Source organism: Sinocyclocheilus grahami, unplaced genomic scaffold (genome assembly GCF_001515645.1).
Source record: "Sinocyclocheilus grahami isolate Dianchi unplaced genomic scaffold, SAMN03320097.WGS_v1.1 scaffold92.1, whole genome shotgun sequence".
NCBI classification, from domain to species: Eukaryota; Metazoa; Chordata; class Actinopteri; order Cypriniformes; family Cyprinidae; genus Sinocyclocheilus; species Sinocyclocheilus grahami.
Genome location: NW_015505271.1, coordinates 1,020,556 through 1,042,925, shown reverse-complemented (window position 1 = coordinate 1,042,925; position 22,370 = coordinate 1,020,556). Strand labels below are relative to the sequence as shown.

Here is a 22,370-nt window from a genome sequence, read left to right as displayed (position 1 = left end):
GATCGTTTATAGCCTTTTCTCACAGCAGCCAGAATAATTAAATGTATCATTTTGATGACAGATTGTAATCCATAAAGGATTATGTGTATATGAAACACATGTGAATGAAATTAAATTATATTCCAGTTTTAAATGTGCTTCTGATTACAGATAGCACATAATTTCTGAATATGAAATTAGATTGTGCAGAAATTGAAATGCTACATGCTAATACACACTATACTCATAGTCACCAATGCTGATGTTGTTAACATTAATCATTTGAGAATAAAGTATAACAATAATAATAATTTAAACAGTTTGATGTGATATGAGCTAACCGATCTTTAGATTTAATCACCATTGGTAGCGAGATTTATGGTAATGCTTTTTTTCCTCAGTTGGTCAGAACAAATGTGGCAGACTTGTTACTTACTTGTTCAGATGGCAATATACGATGAAAATTCTTATTTGGGTCATATTCCAAGACGTAGGCTAGAATCTGTGATTGCGAAGTACAGTAAATATCCACACCGGTGCCGTGACTGACTGCCACACATACTCTTCAGAACATTAGATTCATCCGCGCTGGAGCCGTGCCGCCGCGCAACCCACGCAAGCTAGATAATTCCGCACACAGCTGCAATTCCAGGTTTTCAAACAGAGCTGGCGACAAAGAGGCAAAACTTATGAGGCAAAACTTATTAAGACTTTTTTTTTTTATTTGGAAGGATGACCTTTTATTATTAGATGTACTTGAAGGGGAGAATGAAGAAGTGGAGTCTTGTAGGATTTATTTGGTCGTGCAGGCAAGGGATGGAAAGTTAATCAACTGCTTGTTCTCTTCACCCTTGATGTCCTGTGGGGATCAGGTGGGAAAAATGCAGCCCTCCATGGGAATGCTTCACCCCAGAATCATCCATCAGTAATGGGTCTGACTGTGTTTGTGCACAATAGGGTGGGGTCATCTGTGGATAGTGCTTGGAAGGGGAAAGTTAGGAGATTTGGACAGTCTGAGACTTGCCCATTTTCCCATAATAGGCTGAAACAAGTCAGAAGGTGAATAAGGGATGATGCAACATCTGAATGTCCCAGTCCCACTATTCTTCTGTAATATTTTTTTCACTAATAAATGCAGTATTATGCATAACAAATGAAGTGTTGTTTAATTTAATGTGATTTGTGTCTGTGCAGGTCTCTTGCTGAATTGATAAACTGATTTTTCCTTCTTTACAGAGGGGTTCAACACACATCTGAATCTCTTCACACAAAGAGTGGATTTACTTGAGCAGCTCTCAGGCTTAATACTGACCAGCAGGAACGTGACCTTTTATGAGGAGGACCGGGGATGTCCAGTGCTGGACATTGGCCTGTATTCCACACTTGCTATGCCCACCCAGGAAGCATTTGGAAGGTTTGACAAACATGTATTTACTTTTTATTTATTTATTTTTGCATTTTTCTTCTTCTTTTTCAGTATGATTTTATAAAAAATGACCTTAATTTTTTTTAATTTACACTATTGTTCAAATGTTTGGATTTAAATATATATAATGAATACTTTCATTCAACAAGGGAGCAATAAATTGTTCAGAAGTGTCGTAAGAACATTTATATTGATACAAAAAGTTTTCAAATAAATGCTGTTCATTTAAAATTTATATTCCACCCCCCCCCCCCCCCAAAAAAACTGTCACTGTACTATTAAGCAGCACGATATATTCAACTGTAATAATAAGAAATTACCAAGTATATTAGAATGATTTCTGAAGGATCGTTGTGACACTACAGCCTGGAGTAATGGCTGCTGAAAATTCAGCTTTGTCAACGCACAAATCAATTACATTTTAAAATGTTAAAATAGAAAACAATTATTTTAATTTGTATTATTATTTCACAATTTTACTGTTTTTACTGTATTTTTGATGAAATAAATGCAGCCTTGTTGGGCATTAGGCGGTGTCAGATTTTGCTGTAATTGGCTGAGCAGTGGTTTGGGTGACTCGCCAATGTATTCGATTTCTCTAATACATAAAATAAGTAAGCTTGATCACAGTTCTTATGGGGAGAAGACTTTATTGAAGGTAGCAGTTCTTCAGCAGCGATGTTAGCATGTCATCCTTCAAACAATCTTAACCCAAAGTACTGTCTGTGTGACCAGACTTTATACCTGGTACCAAATGGCCTTCAAACAATAGGTATCGGTCTATTAGGACCTCCTACTGGAGAACTAACAATAGACAGGATAGAAGGGCCATCCTGTGTATTTCGTTTACATCTTTACAGATTACATCAATACAGAGTCACAAGGTGACATATCAGATGTTGATTACACAAGAAAGAACTATACTAAAATACACAAAATCCTTTAATTGTAGTTTTAAATGGTAGTGTATGTATTTAAGTTCTCTCATTTCTAATGAAATAATTTCTGCCTTGATACTTAACAAAGTGTCTGTGTGTGTTCACAGCTTTGCAGATGAATTCAGTGTGCTGATTCAATTGCGGAGCTCACAGGAAGAGGACCGGAGTGTGTTGACTTTGTTGAACTTCTATAATCACATTTTACTCCAGATCCGTATAGGTCCACACAGCATCACCTTCATCACCACTCAGCAGCGCGAATATGAGTACAAGCTCCATTTTAACACATGCCTCTGCTCTGAGCAATAAGCTTTACTTTAAGCTTAGTTGAAATAACACTGTTCCCTTTGATATTTGAAACCATGGCTGTCTTCTGAACATGAGGTGTTTTCCTCTGGCTTCAGGTTTTCAGTGTCAGGACTGTCTGACTCGCAGTGGCACTGGATCTCAGTTGGGGTTGCATTTGAATGGCTGGCTGTCTATGTGGACTGTGTGCTGGTGGAGAAAGTAAGCTGGATGTACCCGTACATGGGCATCACTACAGATGGCCTGCTGATGATGGGGGGAATCCTGGAGGGATTTGAGACACCTTTTGAGGTATTCTTCATTTGTTATATGCAAGGGAATGGAAAGACACATAACTATAGTCAGTGTCAAGAATCCATCATGCCTGGGCAGCCAGCCTTTCCTAAAGTCATTAATTAAACACTAAATATGTCTTACTACAACAGAGTGTGTAGAAGAATGTTTATTAAAGAAACTAGAGATATCCTGTTAAAGTAGCACAAGCAATGCGTCATGGGAAACATGTCTGGCTGCCACACCAATTTGCTTTTCAGCTGTGAAAACCATCATCTCAATGACTTAAACTTAAAAATGAATGATCACAGAGCAGCATGCCAAGAGTTTCAATGGCACTGAATGCCTACAATGGGTTTTTGCCAACGACTGTGATATCAAGTTCACTATTCATCCTAAATCAATGAGGCATGTGAGTGAACGTTTGACCAACACTCTTGTGAAATCAGTGCTCAGCTAATGGATTTGTTATGTGGTTGATGTCATAGCTCAGATTTGTCTTTGACGTCTATGTCTGTTTTCACAGGGAGAGTTGAGACAGATGACCTTCATAATGGGAGATGCAAATGCTGCCAAGGATCATTGTGCTCTTCATCAGCACTTGTGTGAACCAATGAAAGGACGCAGCTTTCTTAAGACAGAAAGTAGCACTGAGGTAGAGTTGAGCTGACTTTGTGTACTTGAAAGCAGTTATACAAATAGTAAGATCTTTTTCAGTTGATGTGTGATTTTTTTTTGTCATTATCTTGTAAAATTACTGCAGAAAAGGTAGAGAGATTTTAAAATTTTATCATCAATGAAAAGAGACCAAAAAAGTGCATCGTGGACAATTAAATAATTTTAATTAAAACATACTGTTCATGAAAATTAGACAAAATAAAACACTGAGTTATTAACAAATCACAATGAATGTTTTTGAAGGAGAAAAATCTACATTAGATTTTTTAATGGTCATGTGGTCATTCAAATGTCAGTCATAGTCGATAATGTTATAGATATATAAAACGTTTGAATATTTGGGTTAATTTTGCACTTTCTTGAGCAACATTGCAAAACTAGATTTTTTCTTAAATTAAATGGCATTTTAGTTTGAGTAAAATTGACTAAAATTAATGAAAAAACTTGACTTTGTGTACTTGAAAGCAGTTATACAAATAGTAAGATCTTTTTCAGTTGAGTTATTAACAAATCACAATGAATGTTTTTGAAGGAGAAAAATCTACATTAGATTTTTTAATGGTCATGTGGTCATTCAAATGTCAGTCATAGTCGATAATGTTATAGATATATAAAACGTTTGAATATTTGGGTTAATTTTGCACTTTCTTGAGCAACATTGCAAAACTAGATTTTTTCTTAAATTAAATGGCATTTTAGTTTGAGTAAAATTGACTAAAATTAATGAAAAAACTTAGTTAACAATTTAAATAAATAATAACTCTACTTCCACCCAAATATAATTAATGCAACATTTTACCTGAAAACTGTGTAAAATGTGGCTCTGTTAGTCTATCCCTGCGTCCCAATGATCATACTATATAAATAGTATGTGAGATTAGAATAAGTGTGTCCCAAAGCATAGTATGTTGAAAAGAGTATGCCAAAATCCCCGGATGGTCTACTATTTCAGGTCGATTTTTGAAGTGTGGATCCATGTTTGGAACTACGAACACAAATAAAAAGTGTTAAAAAAAACTACAAACGTGGCGTATGTGCGCAACCGACAGTTAAGTAGAGAAGTTTAGATAAAGGGGTTTGAGTTAATAATAATCAACATTTAACCTGGTAAAATATATATATATTTATTTCATGTTATCTGCGTTATATTTCCTCTGCAACAACAATGTGAACTTTTATAAACATCCGTTTGGCCATTAACTTTTAGAGTTCTCCGCATAAAGACCCACGGCTGGCAGATCAACGTGCTACATCTTTTCTCTCTGATGCGGTAGGAAGTTAAATTAAGAGAAAGATGACAAGATGATTGACAGGCCAGTTTACAGTGACGGGGTACATGTAATGCGACAGAGCGCTCAGTTAAAGACGCAATTGTATGACATGATAGTATGTCCCAAAGCTTGCCTACTCTTTTACTACACACTCAAAAGTGTGTACTTTTTCCTCACCAAAACAGTACATACTTTAAGGGCGTAGTATAAGTAGGCACATTGGAATGCAGCATATCATTGCTCCGGACACAGCAATATTGGCTAAACCAGTGATGTGAGTTTGAGTCTGTTTGCAGACCAATGGCAGATAGATGAGTGGAGTGTTTAGGAAGTTTTTTTTTTTGCAATTGATTTTTGTGATGCTATTGGCACAGAAATGACAACCTTCACATTTCATGTCATTAAAATATTTCCATACTGAAAGTAATTCACCCTCCATTCACTCTACAGAGCCCTTTGTCATCCTCAGCTGGTTCAACAGCAGCAGCTTTCTCATCAAATTCCTCTACTGGCACAGACGAGACTGTCAATATCCATTCAGTTTCAGGGCTCAGGCCTGAACCCAGAGAATCACATGGTGCGGTAAGAGATAACAAGAAACATCCTAGTGTTAAAGGGTTAGTTCACCCAAAAATGAAAATTAGCTTGTGTTTTACTCACCCTCGAAGCATCCTAGGTGTATATGACTTTCTTCTTTCAGACGAATCCAGTCGGAGTTATATTAAATTGTCCTGGATATTCCAAGCTCTATCATTGCAGTCAGCGGGTGTTGCAGTTGAACAGTCCACAAGTCGTCAAGTAAAACTCGCTCATTCATAATAAAACGTGCCGCAGATGGCTCCGGGGGATGAATAAAGGCCCCCTGTAGCAAATCCATGAGTTTTTGTAAGAAAAATGTCCATATTGCAAACGTAATAAATAATTTTCTCTCACTTCCGCTGACTGTCATACACTAAAGCAGTTTCGGCGGATGACGTAAGATGCGTGGTGTTGCGTGATTAGTGAATAATGCGGAGAGAGAATAAAACAAAATGTCGGTCACGAATTAGAAGTACAAACCGAAGATTTGCAAAGAAAAATGTCGGAGGATTTCGATATAAACCTTTGCTAAAGTAAAGAAACGTCTAGGTTACTTGTGTAAACCTCATTCCCTGAAGGAGGGAACGGAGACGTTACGTCAGTGACTGATGAATTGGGATCTCGCCTGAGAGCCCAATCACCTTCAAGTGTAAACTAAACAAGCCAATGACAGTTGGCATGCATGTTTCGCCATGCGCACCACCGCCCCGCAGCGCGGGTATAAAAGGAGAGCGCGTGCAAACGCACATCAATTTTTCGCTGAGGAGCCGAGACTACATGCCCCGGCCGTACAGCAGTGGTACAGCAACTGTGGCGACGGAACGTAACGTCTCCGTTCCCTCCTTCAGGGAACGAGGGTTACACAAGTAACCTAGACGTTCCCATTCAGTCAGTCACGTTCTACGTTACGTCAGTGACTGACGAATTGGGATCCACGCGTCTCTGCGTCAGCCTGCTGAACGGGAGCTTGTGAAGGGCCCGGTTCAGTACGCGCAGGTCCAGGATCGGTCGTAACCCACCGCCTTTCTTGGGTACGATGAAGTATGGGCTGTAGAAACCCGACCTCATCTCGGCTGGAGGGACCGGGTGTATCGCTTCCTTCGCCAGCAGGACCGCGATCTCTGCACGCAAGACAGGAGCATCTTTGTCCGGCACAGAGGTGAACCGAATGCCCCTGAACTTGGGCGGGCGCCGGGCGAACTGAATCGCGTAGCCGAGTCTGATGGTTCTCATGAGCCAGCGAGATGGCCTGGGGAGCGCTAACCAGGCCCCCAGTGACCGAACTAGCGGGACCAGGGAGACCACCGACGTACCCGCAGTGGGGCAGCGAAGTGGAGCACAGGGACCCAACCCGGGAGGCTTCCGTGCGTCCCAGGGTGGGGTCTGAGTGCGTGGCGCGCCACTTACCTGGCTCCATGGCTGGGCAGGGGGCTCGTGAGGAGGCGTAACGTCCTTGGACTGAACCCTGCGGCCCATTGGCGAAGGGAGAGGGGGACGGCCATGTGGAGACTGGGTCTCGCGCACTGCCATCCTCGCCCTCTTGGAACCCGGAGAAAAAGGAACCCGCTCTTCTGTTGAGGCTTTGGGTAGCCAGTGGCGGAATAGAAAAAACCAGGAACAAAGGTTTCTCCACCCGGCCCTCCGCCGGGGGAAGGAGCGGTGCGGTCACCATCTCCTGAAGAGCCGGATCCAAGAACCCCGGGTCGCCCGTCCCAGGGACGCCGCCCGCCCTGGCGCTTCACGGGCTTGGCAGGGGCGGAGACGGGCTGCGCTTGGCTTGTTTAGTTTACACTCGAAGGTGATTGTGCTCTCGTGCGAGATCCCAGTTCGTCAGTCACTGACGTAACGTAGAACGTGACTGACTGAATGGGAACTTTGCTTCTTTTGCTCCTATTAAACAAACTCGTGAGACTAGCATATCTCAGAGGCGCGCACGCTGCGCATACGTCATACGCCTTCCGCCGGAACGTATCCGTGTATGACAGATAACGGAAGTAAGAGAAAAGTGTTTATTACATTTGAAATATAGATATTTTTCTTACTAAAACTCATGGATTCGCTACAGGGGGCCTTTATTCATCCCCCGGAGCCGTCTGCGGCACGTTTTATTATTATTATATATATTTTTTTTACTTTTTATTAGATTTTCAAAAGAACACACACACACAAATAAATAAAAATAAACCAGAACCGAACAAAACAAAAATAAGAAACAAATTCTGTCAGCACTACCTACCTATAAGATGAATACTTACCTACCTACATGACATAGTAATACCCTTAATATGAGTACTTCACAATTCTAAGGAGATACATCTTACTACCTAATGAACAGGTCACAAATAAATTCTACAACTCTTTGCCAAGCCTGTACCGTTCTTGGTTTAGCTTTGTTAAATCTAGCTAAAGATCATTCCATATTAACTATATGTTGCATATTCAATAACCACAGTCTTGAGATGTCTGCCTTAGTGTCCCACCAAAGTGCGGTTATTGTTTTCTTTGCTGCAGTGAAACCCAAAAAAAGAGTCATTTTTGTCCATTGTGCCAAGGTTCAAAGAAGAGACATCATTCAGCATGCACAGGCAAGGATCCGGAGTGATCTTACAGTTAATCAGTTCTTCTAAGTCCCGACAAACTTGAGTCCAAAAATGACTGATTACTGAACATTCCCAAAACATATGATACATTGTACCAACTACAGATTTTTGACATATAGTGCAGTTAGGATCAGATGTTAATCCCATTCTGTATCGTCTATATGGCGTCACATAAGCTCTATGGATGGTTTTAAAATGAATAAGTTGGTGACTCCAATTTCGAGATGTTTCACTCATATTTGACCATACCATAAGCCAATCAGGATGAAGTCCAGCCTGTTGTAAATCCTTTTCCCACACTACCTCAATTGACAAACGTTTACACTGTGTTTTTAAAAGAGAGTTATGAATTTGGGAAACCAGGCCTCTAGACTCTTTTGCAGGATCAAACAATCCTGCCATTGGGTGCGAAGGTAGTGATGTGTTCCATGGAACTCTGTAAGCCTTCGTGGCTGATCTCAGTCTCAAATAAAGAAAAAAAAGAAGAACCAGGTATGTCACCATGTACCGTTTCAAACAGTTTCTCTGCTTTTTTCCATACTGCCAAACAATTAGCAATTATAATGCCAAATTTAACTTTAAATTTCTTGCCTTTTAAATCTGTGTATCGAAGATCTTGCAGCCTATTAGGCTGCACCAACGCGGTCTCTATGGATTTCCAAGGCACCTTACAATTCTCGTCCATCCAGACCCTTAAAGCTCTTAGTTGAAATGCCCAGTAATAAAGTTTTAAGTTAGGGAGAGACAACCCTCCCATCAATTTAGGATGCTGCAAAGTGGAAGACTTAATTCTAGCTCGTTTATTGTTCCATATGAATTTGGAGATCAAAGATTGGGTTTGCTCAAGAAACTTAGATGGAGGAGAAATTGGAATCATGAAAAACAAGAAATTGAGGCGAGGAAGAATCTTCATCTTAACAATAGAAATTCTTCCTTGAAAAGAAATTGGGAGAGTATTCCAACGCTGTAGATCTTCTGTCACCTTTTGAGAGATTTCCCTATCATTTTTGTGAATAATTTCTGATAACTTTGCGTACATTTTAATTCCTAAATAAGAAATAACATTATTTAGAGGAATAGAGGGAGGATATTGAACATTAGTGGCAGATGAATTTAGAGGGAGTAGTGTGGATTTCTGCCAATTTATTTTATAACCTGCTAAATTCTTAAATTCATTGAATGGGGATAACATTTTGTGAGATTGATACTTTGACGTTGGAGGGGAACAAAATAATGTAATCTGCATAAAGTGATATAGAATGTGGTATATAGATTTGTGCTCTCTTATGGCTTGTGCAAGGGGTTCTAATGACAACGCAAATAATAAAAAGTCCACAGTGGATGAAGAAACACAAAAGAAAGAGGGCAGCCTTGTCGTGTGTCCCTTCTGCAATGGAAAAGGTAAAAACTGACATGTGCCTATGATAACAGAGGCCAGGGGAGTTTCGTATAAGATTTGTATCATAAATAAAAATCTTGGACCGAATCCCAAATGTTTCATTACTGCCCACAGGTATGGCCACTCCAGCCTGTCAAAGGCCTTTTCTGCGTCCAAAGAGAGCACAGCCCAGTCTTCAGTAAGCAATTCTGCCATCTCCAAAATGTGAAACAGTCTGCGGACATTATGTGCTGCCAAACGACTCCTAATAAAGCCTGTTTGATCAAAATGGATTAATTTATCCATTACCTTATCCAATCATAGCACAAGAGCTTTGGCATATAATTTAGTATCTCCACATATCAGTGATATGGGGCGATAGCTGGAGCATTCCATGGGATCTTTTCCATCTTTTAACAGTAATGTTATAAGAGCAGTCTTTTGATCCCTATGAAATGTTTTATGTTCTAGAGCATAGTTTATAGAATCTAATATTAATGCTCCTACTGTGTCCCACAAAGCCAGATAAAGCTCAGGGGGAATTCCATCTGAGCCCGGAGATTTCCCTTTTTGAAGAGATTTTACTGCTGTCTTTAACTCCTCCAGTGTTAGGGGGTCCTCCAAAAAATCTATATCTACCAATTGCAATTTTGGTAGTAATGCTATTAAGAAAGGTTTTGCGTTTATGCAAATCTACAGGATTATCAGAAGTGTATAAACTCTTGTAAACCTCATAAAATACCTGATTAATTTGTTTGGGCTCTGTTACAATATCACCCTCATTATTTCTTATGGAGTTTATTGAGCATTTTGCCTCATTTTGTTTCAGTTTCCACGCCAACAACTGACAAGGTCTGTCTCCCTGAAAATAATATTTTAGTCTGGTTCTATGCAAGATGAACACAGCTTTATGCAAAAACCGAGAATTATATTCCCCCCTTAAAGCGAATATAATATTACTTCATTACTACTTTTTGTTGTCCCTCCAAAGTCTCCACCTCTTGTTCAATCTCTGACAGTTTCCTCGTTCTCGATGCTTTAAATTTTGAAGAGAAAGCTATACAAAACCCTCTTATAAAACACTTGCAAGTCTCCCATAATATCTGTGTATTTTTACAATGTGATCTATTAACCTCCAAGAACACCTTAATCTGTTGATTAATTTGCACCATAAATTCAGAATTTTTCAACAGACTGTCATTAAATCGCCACCTATAAAACTTGGGAGTGAAGGCAGAGGGGATAATATTGCAAAGTATCGGAGAGTGATCAGAAATGAGAATGGGTACATCGTTATATGCGTAATACTGTTAATCAGAGATGGTGAAACATGTATATAATCGATCTTAGAATATGTGTGATGCCGAGCTGAATAAAAAGAGAAATCTTTCAAATTGTTATTTCTAAAGCGTCATAAATCAACTAAGTTTAAATTGGATATAAATGTTTTAAACACAAACGACGAAATTGAGGGAGAGGATTGTCCCCCAGATGATCGGTCCATCCCTAGGTCTAGATAAGAGTTAAAGTTGCCTCCTATAATAAAGGGGTATGTCAGGAAATTTGCTTAAACTTTTTTCCAGTGAGATAAAAAATGATGGATTAAATGTATTTGGGACATAAACAGAGGCCAAAAGCATCTTAGTATTATTAATTTCAACAAGAGCACATACACATCTTCCATTCATCAGATTCTATGTATAGTCTATTGATATCTGTAATTTCCTACGTACTAAGATTGGAACTCCCTTTGTTTTAGTGTCAGCACAGGAGTGCGCCACCAACTTGAATTGTCTGTTTTGAAAACAAATGGACATCGACAGATTTTAAATGCGACTCTTGAATTAATGCTATGGATACAGATTTAAGTTGTAAGAATTCCAAGCATCTTGTGCGCTTGATAGGAGAGTTCAGCCCGCGTACATTCCAACTAATAATATAGAGCCCCGCCATTCAGACAAAGAGATTAACATACATTATACAGAATGGGATTTTGAAAGCATATCTCCATGTGACCAGACATTGTTTATGATATCTAACATCCTAAGTAAACGAACAATTGTACTGACAGTTATAACTATGTACACCAGCCGCCAGGTCATGTATAGCGACCCCGAGGCTTGAGAAGAAAAAAGAAAAACAAAATCACGAGCTGTGACTCTTTTTGGACGGCGATGCAATTAACTTAATTTCCTCATTTCCCGATTTCTTCACACAACATCCCGTGCATTACAAATGCATTTACCTAAACACAAATAAACAGACCGAACCTTCGTAGCGTCCAAACACACAATGTCTTTCAGGGGAACGTACCATAACTTTCAACCTAGGTAGTCATCTCCTGCCCATCATCTTCCCAGGAATTGCGTTGATGTCCCATCATCGAAGCTGTTGCTGATGGTTTCTTTAATGGAGTTACCGGAATCTCCTTAGAGTCGAGGGATTTCTATGCTTCTTGTGGTGTTTTAAAGATCAGGACCTCGGTGTGTCAATATGAGCTCAGCTGGGTAAACGAGGAATGGCCTGAGACCAAGGGCGATCATCTTCTTTCGAACTTGGTTGAATTCCATCCGCTTTCTCACCATCTCGTTACTGAAATCGGGATAGAAGGATAGGATCCGTTCCTTGTGTTTCACAGGGTAAGCCTCCCTCGCACCTTTCAGAATTGCCTGATGATCAGTGTAATCCAGAAGTTTGAAAATCAAAGTGTGAGAGTGCGAGTATTCAGTTTCCCTCCTGTTGTAAAGGCGATGTGCTCTCTCAATTTTGATCTCACAACCAGCCAGGGAGGGTATCCACAAAGGTAAAAACTTCTTGAGAAACCCAATCGGGTCCGATCCCTCTTCGGATTCTGGTAAGCCCACTAGCCTAAATTCGAGCGGCGGTTCCAGTCTTCCATCTCCGTTAATCTTGCAGAGAGTGATACAATCTGTTGATCGTGGTCTCTAATATCTTGATTTTGAGCTTGTACAGTGGCATGGAGGGAATCAACTCGAGAGTTCACTTTTTGTAAGGATTTACCCAGCTCTTCAACGTCGCGTGCGAGACCGCTGACAGATTCATTCGCCTGCTTGACTTGACATTTCAGATCTGTTAGTTGTGGTATCACCAAGTTATCTACAGCCCCTTTGACCGCTGCCTGAACTGCCTTATTGAAGTGCTGTTGTTGCTCTGTCAGGGCCTGTTTAACAGCTCTTAAGATGGCGTCGTCGAGTTCCTCGGTTGATAGGCCTATGGTTTCTTTCGGCCTTTTCTTAACCGGGGAATTTGTACATTCCCTTTTTGTTGCAGATTTACTAGACGACATTAGTAATCAAATGAGTACGATTCTTAGCACGGAATTCCTCAATATATTAACTTTATGGGGATTTGAGGACGAGCCTAGAAACTTACAGCCACATCGCTGGTCGAGGTCACGTGACTCTCCGGCACGTTTTATTATGAATGCACAAGCTTTATTTGACGACTTGTGGACTGTTCAACTGCAACACCCGCTGACTGCAATGATAGAGCTTGGAATAGCCAGGACCATTTTTAATATAACTCCGACTGGATTCGTCAGAAAGAAGAAAGTCATATACACCTAGGATGCTTCGAGGGTAAGTAAAACACAAGCTAATTTTCATTTTTGGGTGAACTAACCCTTTAATTACAGGCCCAAAAGTCAGTTTACAAGCGATCTGTGTATGATTTATAGCATAAAAACTCAGATACAGCCACGGTGAGTAATTATGCCGCTATGTATGGACAAAGCCTGAGTACAATGTGGGGAGAATGAACCTCAACTGGAGGAGAGAGATGGATTTTAGAGGTCAGGAAATTAAATAAATGGGAAAGAAGGGATCACTCGGACTTCTCATTTGTCCTCATAAAGCTGTTGCTGTATGTTCCTACATGGGGAGGGTGATGATAAATTATCATCATGGGAACTGTCATTTCAGCACGGTGCTGTAACAGAAAGGAACTGTGCTGAGACAGTGGGGCCGTGTTTGATAAACACCCCATCTGGGAGAGTAAGTAAGGGCAGCCTGAGAATTTGCTGGTATACTTCAGGAACGGCTCCAAAGCTTGCAAATCGCCTGGAAAGTTATTAGACACCTATATTGATTTGCACTTTAAGTGAGCTCTATGCACTGCAGGACATACTTTTAGAAGTTTCCTGGGCTGATGTGTTACATATATTATGAATTGATTGTTAAAAACTGCACCTCACAAGCTTGGGTTTATGATTGCACCTACTATATTTTGCTAGACACTGTCTGCATAGTTGGCTGTGGGTGTAGCTTCATCCACAGTCCTCTGTTTGGGTGTTTTATGGAAACTATGGATGTACAATATATCATGTGATTCAGTATGGTAAATTATATCATACAGCATTTTTAATTTATTGGTATCTGTCAGCATTGAATATTTAATTTTAGTCAAAGTTGTTGTCATGTACAAAGTACTGTGAAAATCTCTCTTCTCAGAAAAAAAGTTCTCCACAGACTATAGGCAAGACCGAATACAATAGACAATACTGGTATGAACAAAAATTCACATACAGTATATGCAGAGACAATAAAATGACAATGCCATTAATAAGGTTGCAAGAGTGACAGTGTAAAGTATAGAGTTATTGAGCCCCACATTTGACATGCAGGAAAAAATAGATATTGTGGCCGCAACTTTAAATTGTTCCCACAATTTAGTAATTAGTGGCCACGTTTTATGAATTAATTCACTATTTCTAGGTAAAATTTTTCATACTGTGCATTCTAATGCTGCAATGCCTAAAATCACTTTTATCTTTTTAAATGATTGATTTAAAATTTTTTGTTTGATTTTTTATTTATTTTGACAAAATAAAAATTTTAATACTGGCCATTTATCAGTTATCGGCCATTACATATACATATAATTATTGGCTTTTCAGTATGAGCTACAGTTTTGATATCGATGCATTCCTAATGGAAACTTGTAAAAGTGTTTGAGTTAGAATGACAAATCTAAATAAAATCTAGCACATGACAAGAGGAAATATTATATCCGTTAGTTGTTCAGAGAGTAGAAAAAATAGATGTTAATTGAAAAGATTTACTCTTTATGTAGACATGAACATTTTGTACATATTCCTTGAAATTATTGAGATTAATATTCAACATTAACTGTTCTCTGAACACATTTGAAAGTGACCTGAAATAGCTGTAATGATTTTATTATTTCATATCTGTCTAAATGAATTTCACTTCATTACGCCAGCATTTGGACCATGACTGATGTCACAAAACATACCATAATTATCATCACTTATCATGATTACAGGTGAAGCAAGTCTCCAAAAAGCAAGTGAAGCCAAGCTCATTTGGCCCATTATAGCCAGTAGGAACTGAGATAACAGTGTTCTGGTATGGTTTCACACACTACAAAGAAAACAGTTGTATTATTTAACCGTGAACTGCTTTAAGGTCAAAGATCAAGATCATCTTCCCCCAGGAGGTGACATTTTACACAGGGGAATTCCAGTGCCATCCCATTTATCAGAGATGGTGCAGAGCTCACCCCTGCATCTGGATATGGTTTAGTTTGAGCACATTGAGGCATCATTTAGGCTGGCTTTACATAATGTTGTCCATTATCAGCTTACCAAAGTTTAATGAACTACTGGAGGACAGTACTGCCACACTTGACAAAATACTGTCCTCCCTTAAACACCAGGTAATTAGTGAGCAGCATTTGAGAATTGTGGCAGATATAATCTTAGATTTACTTTTGTGTTAAAGGGGTCATAAGACGTTGATAAAAATAACATTATTTTGTGTATTTGGTGTAATGAAATGTTTAGTGTTATGCAGATCTTCCCACATAGTGACGTAGACATGTGGGGGCGTGTTAGAACGAGGCGTTTTAGGTAGGCGTGGACGATTCTTAACTTTTATAAAGAATATCTCTTTGGGTTTGAGACTTTAGTCTTTGCAACTTTAGGGATCTTATCTATTCACGAACAGCTTGTAACACTCCAAAGAGAAAGGAATACTTGAAATCGCATCATATGACCCCTTTAACTCTTGATCATTCCTGTATGAAGTAAATATAGATGAGGCAGAGAAACTGTGGGAGTTCTGTTCTGCACATATCCATCAGCACAGCATGGAAATGTTCCTGGATATGTTTGTCTATCATCCATTTATTCTGGCCTCATAAAGGTTAGGCATGTAATTATGATGTTTGCACTGTAATTTAGTGCACCCTTCTGAAGCTAAAAAATAAGTTATAAAGTAGATATAAACTTAGATAAAGTGTGAAGTTTTGTTTAATATTCACCCATAAAGAAATTTAGGTTTACATAAACGCACATTACTGTGGGGTCCAAAAGTCCACATTAAAATTCTGGGATCCATAATATAATTTAAACCAGAAAATAAGCTGAAAGATTTAGTTGTTTTAAGTAAATACCTAATATCCGTAACCAATGCTAAAAAAAAAATGATAATAATAACTTGGAACTTTCACTCAAATAATGTAACATTTCAAATTATGCAATTTATAATAAAAGAATTGGTAAGAAATAATTGCTAAAAAATGTTTTGCCTTTGGTCTCAGACTTATGAACCACATGGTAGATACATGCACACTGAATATGTCAGATGAAAAGACCGTCTCCTAGGGCTGCACAATTAATCTAATTTCTAATCGCGATTACAATTATGGATGCCGCAATTACGTAATTGTTCAAAGCGGCAATTAATCATTCAAAGTCCACTTATGTAATTCTGTGTGCTTAAGATGCGTTTTTTTCTTTCTACATGTTATCTTAAGGGTTTTTCCCATTATTTAAATTTTAGTTTTAGTATAACATTATAATACCATTCATATTTTTACATTTTTATCATTTTAAAGAAGAAACCAATACGATTTATAGTTGACATTTGAGGCTTAATACTATAGAAAAGCACTAAAGATTTTTCAGTTAGAGTGTTTTCAGCTTGTTTATTTTCATATAAAAATACGGCATGCAGTTGCATCAAATAATGGTATAAACATCATTCAATGTAAATTGTGATAATCGTAATTAATAATCGCAATTACAATTTCAAAGGAATAATCGACAATTATGATTTTTGTCATAATCTTGCAGCCCTACCATCTCCCATCATTCCTTGTGATTTTTGCTGCTTGATTAATTAGGCTATTTGGAATCATGACTTCCAACACCCACCACCAGTGAAACTGAGAAAACCTCAGAGTCAGGGTCCCACAGGAAAGTCAAGCAAGAGCGTTTTCATCTGTGATTGATCTCCTTGAGTTACCTCTGTTACTATGGCAGCCATTACCACTAATCCTCTCTGTTTTAATGACCTTGTGGTCACGCAGCATCCCACTGCTTTGATTCTGAGAGCTGGAGGTCTGCTTAAAAACTTGCTTTGAATTTAACTAACCTCATCAAGTTTATTTCTGGAACAAATTGTCATTTCTAATTGATGGTTCACCAGTGCTTTCATAAATCTGTCTCTTCTCTGCTGCTTTTGTGTGTGTGTGTCAGTCTCAGCAGGCTTCAGTTGTCTGAATGTGTTTTCTATTTGTCACGGTTCAGCAGTGACGGAGAAATTCTTTGTTTATGCAAAATCTAAAGTAGGTTCTAATTTGGCTTTGAAATGAAGTTTCCAAGCATGTGTCCTTTTTGTCTCTCTTATCTATCAAACTGTTAAGCTCTAAAACTGACAGAGCACATGAAAGTAGCCCATATGACTCCTACTATGTTCCAAGTCTTTTGAAACCAGTCACTATGTTTAAGGAAAAACTGAAATGTATCCATTGGCAATCTCCACCACTGTAGCTTTCAAATGTCATTCATGTTCTCATTATCACAGATAATACGGCATGTAAAAGGTTTTACTTCAGTAATGCCAAACGTCATTGGTTCATGTGTCTCATAACCAATTTTGGCCAAATGAGATTTGAGATCTGCAGTGGAGGGTGATTTAGCTTTCTGTTAGTCACAGAAGACTTGGAATATAGCACATGGGTCATATGGAGCACTTTTATGATACTTTTATGGTGTGCTTTTAAACATTTTTGTACCTTTGCTCACTATTGACTTTTATTGTACGGAAAACAGCAACATGAACATTCTGCTAAACATTTCCTTTTGTGTTCCATGGCAGAAAGCATGTCTTAAGGAAATACATGGTGGTGAGTAAATGATGATAGATTTTTTATTCTTGGATGAAACTCTTTCAGTTTAAGTGCAGCAGCTTTGAGCGTTCCCAACTTAAAAGACATCAGTTTCATCCCATTTTAAATTGAAGCCAATATTACAAAGTACATAAGCTACCGTTCAAAAGTTTGCAAGTAAGTTTTATTTATAGAGCACATTTAAAATTCAGCGTTACACTGACCAAAGTGGTGAACAAAACCAATAATAAAATACAGCAAATTATAAAATAGAGTAAAATTTAAAATAACAACAATAATAATAATAAAAATAGGAATATCGACAACAACAACAGTTACACATTCAATTAATAGCCCGGAAAGGCGAGAGAGTAAAAATGTGTCTTAAGTCTGGACTTGAAAATAGAAACAGAAAAACACTCCTAATGTCAGGTGGCAACTGATTCCACAAATGTGGAGCAGCGACTGCAAAGGCTCTGTCCCCTTTTAATTTAAGTCATGACCGAGGGACATGTAATAGAGCTTTATATAGCTTTTGGCTCAGAAGTTGTTGTTTTTTTTAAAGAAATTAATACTTTTATTTAGTAAAGATGCACAGTATTATTATTTTTACTGTATTTTTTATCAAATAAATGCAACATTGGTGAAAATAAGAGCCTTATTTCAAAATAAATAAGTAGATAAATACAAATCTTACTGACCCCAAACTTTTGAACAGTGGTGTATATCCTGTCACCCTCAAGATAACCTAATAGCTCATTTTGTTCTGCAGACATGGTTCAAATAGGACACAAATAGGACAAGTGGCTGTTGCACATTTTATTTGGGTGCTGTTCATCTTAATGGCTGCCTGAAGGCTTAGTTGGCTTGAGTGTGTGACGCCTGGGCACAGCTCCTGTGTCTGGGAGGTTCTCTCTCTGGGAGGGCACTTGGAGAAAGCTTGCACTGTCTGGGATCTTTAGCAGGGATACAGAGACTGGTGCAGTGTGTATCTCCAGCAATCATGGTGTGCTGTGTCTTTATGGGATGTTACCTTGTACTAGATCTGCTTCTGCTTGGATTGAATGTGGAGGGCAAATGGAAAGCCATGGTAGGAAACAAATACATGTCTTTCTTTTTAATTGTGCTTCATTTCATTATTCATTATTAGATGGTCAGATTTTGTTTGGATGTTTAGCGCAAGTATCGTGCACAATTTGTTTATATATTAAAAGTTGTTTTATGATCTGTTTTTATCTAATATTCGGCTTGTTTATTCTAAAGACAAAAAGTGTAAATGTATAATATCACATTGTATTGAGTTTAGACGGCTCTTGTATTAGTTGACGTGTCTAAACTTTTAGAGAGGTGAGTTTAGAGCTCTTTGTCTCATCGTTCATGAATCAGCATTGGAGACCTTCCTGTGAACATGTTCACTTGCTGAACAGGGATAAACTAAGAGGGCAAATGGACTGGGAACTGCAGTTTAAATGGAGGTTAAGGAGGTCATAAGACATCAATAAAATTGGAGGTGAACAACATGTTAATTGGGTGTTTTGGTCCAGATAATCTGATTGACCTGAGGTGCTGAGGTCATTGGTAGCCAAGTAAACTGTATACTGTCTAGTTTTCTTCTTCTTTACCAGTTGCACCCTGATTTCCTTTCTGATGATCCACAAAAATGTTCCAGGTGAGTTTCTTGATGGGAGTGTCAGATTTGCCCAGCTGGGTCCCTCAACAAATGACCTGCAAGGATTTCCCTCATACCTGTGTCTTAACCATGATTTATGGTGTCTCTCTTCATTATTCACTGTTGGGTCAGCCGTGATGAACACTGATAATATCCTTCCCTGGGCCTCGAGGTCCAAACTCTGACATTGTGCTTTATCATTTTCCAGTCTCTTTTCCTGTTTTTATCTGTAAACCTCCAGACTGAGTTAGTAGTTATGACCTTCTCACTGGAAGATCTGATACTGATGTCTCAGTCACTTTCAGTTTTAGATTTTTAGCATTATAGAGTTTCAGTTTGAAACCGATTTATTGTAATTGTCAAGTATTGTACAGAGCCAATGAAACTGCATCTAACCAGAAGTGTCATCGTTAGATAGAGTATAAATAAATGATGGTAAACCACAAATGACAGTGTAGTGAAAAGTGAAAGTGGAAGTGACATCTGCAAACGATGCTGAAGTTTTCTCAGAACTAGCTTCACTTTTCGGAGCCATTATTCAAATAACTTGTCTCAGGGTCATTTTAGTAGATGTATAAAGTTAGTTTCCTTGGGGTTCACACAGATGTTGTAGTTCACACCTGCCCGAAGATGTATTTCACTGCAAAGTTTGACAACCAGGAGAAAAAAAATTAACTATCTTAATTTTAAACAAATGTCTATATAGTTTAAAGCCTTGCAAACTTATTTTTGTCAAATGTTTTGCTTTACCCTTACATTGTGTTTGGGTTATTTTGATCTGGAGAGGATTTTGTTTTTCCTGAAAATGGTAGTTCATGTTATCACATTGGTCAAAAACCTGTCGACTTCACTCACACAGGGTATAATTACTTCCCAAATTTTTGGGATAATTTTTGTACTTGGATTGTTTTCCCCACCTTGTTACACTTGTGGTCAAAAATGGCTATGAATCTCTTTTTACACTTTAGTATCACCAAATATTGGGTTCAATCTTTTTGTCAACATGTTTTCTTTCAATTAGGACTGATTTTTTTTTATTTCTTTTTAGAACTGATTGATCTTAGGCCTCATTGATCTGAGCTTATGTACTTCAGTTTTTGAGTGGGAAAAAAAATCATTATTTGTGGATAATTTTGTAAAAATTACTTCGTTTATCACACTAGTGTGCGCTAATGTTTAACCGTGAAGTTTGTTTTGAAATGGTTTTATATTGTACAAAATGGAACAAAGTCACAAAAATGACTGATCTACAAAAAATAGCTTATAAGTCTCTCGTTATGCTGTATTATCACCAAATATTGGATTCAATCTTATTATCAACTTGTTTTCTTTCAGTTAGGATAGGTTTTGTATTTATTTTCAATTAATTTCTCTCTCTCTCTCTAAAAAAACAACAACAAGAAAAAAAACTTATTGTACCCAAACCTTTCAACAATAAAGTATGAGTAAAATGGAGTAACATTTTTGGTGTTTTATTGTAGAAACTAGCTATTTAAATCCATTTAAACCTAAACACGGAATATGCAGAACATCTACTCTCAAACATCCTCTCAAACATCCCACTGGCTGATCTTCTGAACAAAGTGTAATTGTGTCTTGTAGCATCTGGTTCTGCTCCAGCTTCTCTCACAGGAGTTGTTCCAGTGTTCGGTACAGTTCTAGCCAAAGATGTAACCTGTAGCACTAAGGAGGGTAAAACAATTATTTGGGGAGCTGTGTCACCCTTGAGAGGATCAAGTGTCCCTCTCCTCTGAGGCAGCCGCCTTACAGTGTCAAGTGCCTGACTGCTCTTTCTCTGTAGCTTATTGTTAGAGAAAGAGAGGAAGACAGTAGGATGGAGCCTCTGGGTCTCTGAGCTCAGAATCACGTGTGGGCCATTGCCTTATCGCAATTGATCATTTTTCTGCTTTGTGCAATATGCACTTAATTTTTTATTGTACCTGATTTGGTGATCATCTGGCACTTGTTTCTGGTTTGAACAGAAAATGCAGAAAGGGTGCTCAATTCCATCCTGTCTGGATGTTTTGGATGCTTTTCTCCATGATTAGATATTATGATTAGAATAACTGCTGCCATGATCAATAAAAAATATACACACACATTGTTTCTTAGGTGGAATTTGGTTTTCCACCTGCTTTCTCTGGACAGTAATAATGCAATCATTATACTTACCAGCTAAGTAGCACTGACTTCAGTGAATAGGGTGCAAACACTAGGGTTCTGTAAGGAATAACATTGAAATGATTTAAATACCCACAGTGCAGCATTGTACCCGGTTAATCTGGATTGCAGATGATTAATGAGTATGACGTAATGGATTATCCCCTTAGCATTTTGTTAATGTATCTTGTTTGCCATGCAAAAATTTATTTACTCAGTCTATTTTGTTCTCTTCCAGAACTCCAGTGTCTCTTCTAAGAATGAAGATCTTCATAGTAAATGGGAAATTTCGTCTTATCTGAACAGAACTTCAAAGCATTCACTTCGTGGCTTTGTTGTGGTGGACGAGTCTGACCTTCTCACGTCTCCCGCCATCAGCACACATAGCAGGTATAAGGACACCAGTGACAAAAAGATCCAGTCCACCACCTTGAAATCATCAGAGGAGAACTTTGCCTCTCAAAAACTGAAAACAGATTTGGGTGAAGGCCGTTTTGCGCGGCTCCCTTTGAAGCCGTCTAGGGACATTGCTGACCTGGATTCTATTTTGAATGTGAAGACATCAGCTGGTCAAAAGGATCTGGTCAGGCCTACAGTCCACCCTGAGTTAAACCAGCTGACTGAAGAAGGTTTCTTACTTCCTTCAGAGAGCTTTGATGTAATTAAAAAGCCTTTGGTCAGTGTTCACTCAAAAAAAGGATATGAATCGCTTGTAGGCAGTGGACAAGCTGACTACAAGCACTCAAGCAAGAAAAGAGTTGCATTTAAACATGGTGATGTTATATTAGGCATGGATGGAAGGAGATACCAGCTCCTCAGTGGACCTCCAGGGCCTGTTGGACCACCAGGCAAAAGAGTGAGTTAACACAACTAAAATCATGTTTTCCATGATTTTCTAACTGTAATATGTGCAAAATTGGAATCTGTATCCAAAAAACTTGAAATTAATTTCTATATAT

General features: G+C 38.4%; 1 protein-coding gene across 1 annotated transcript in view; it reads left to right on the top strand.

The window, feature by feature from the left end:
- The window catches only part of LOC107587426 (collagen alpha-1(V) chain-like), a 60,988-nt gene that overhangs the window by 28,489 nt on the left and 10,129 nt on the right, over positions 1-22,370 (top strand). The window contains exons 2-6 of the mRNA XM_016275225.1: positions 1,216-1,393; positions 2,451-2,609; positions 2,748-2,940; positions 3,449-3,577; positions 21,650-22,267. Coding sequence (XP_016130711.1) covers positions 1,216-1,393; positions 2,451-2,609; positions 2,748-2,940; positions 3,449-3,577; positions 21,650-22,267 — 1,277 coding nt within the window. The remainder of the gene's footprint in view (positions 1-1,215; positions 1,394-2,450; positions 2,610-2,747; positions 2,941-3,448; positions 3,578-21,649; positions 22,268-22,370) is intronic.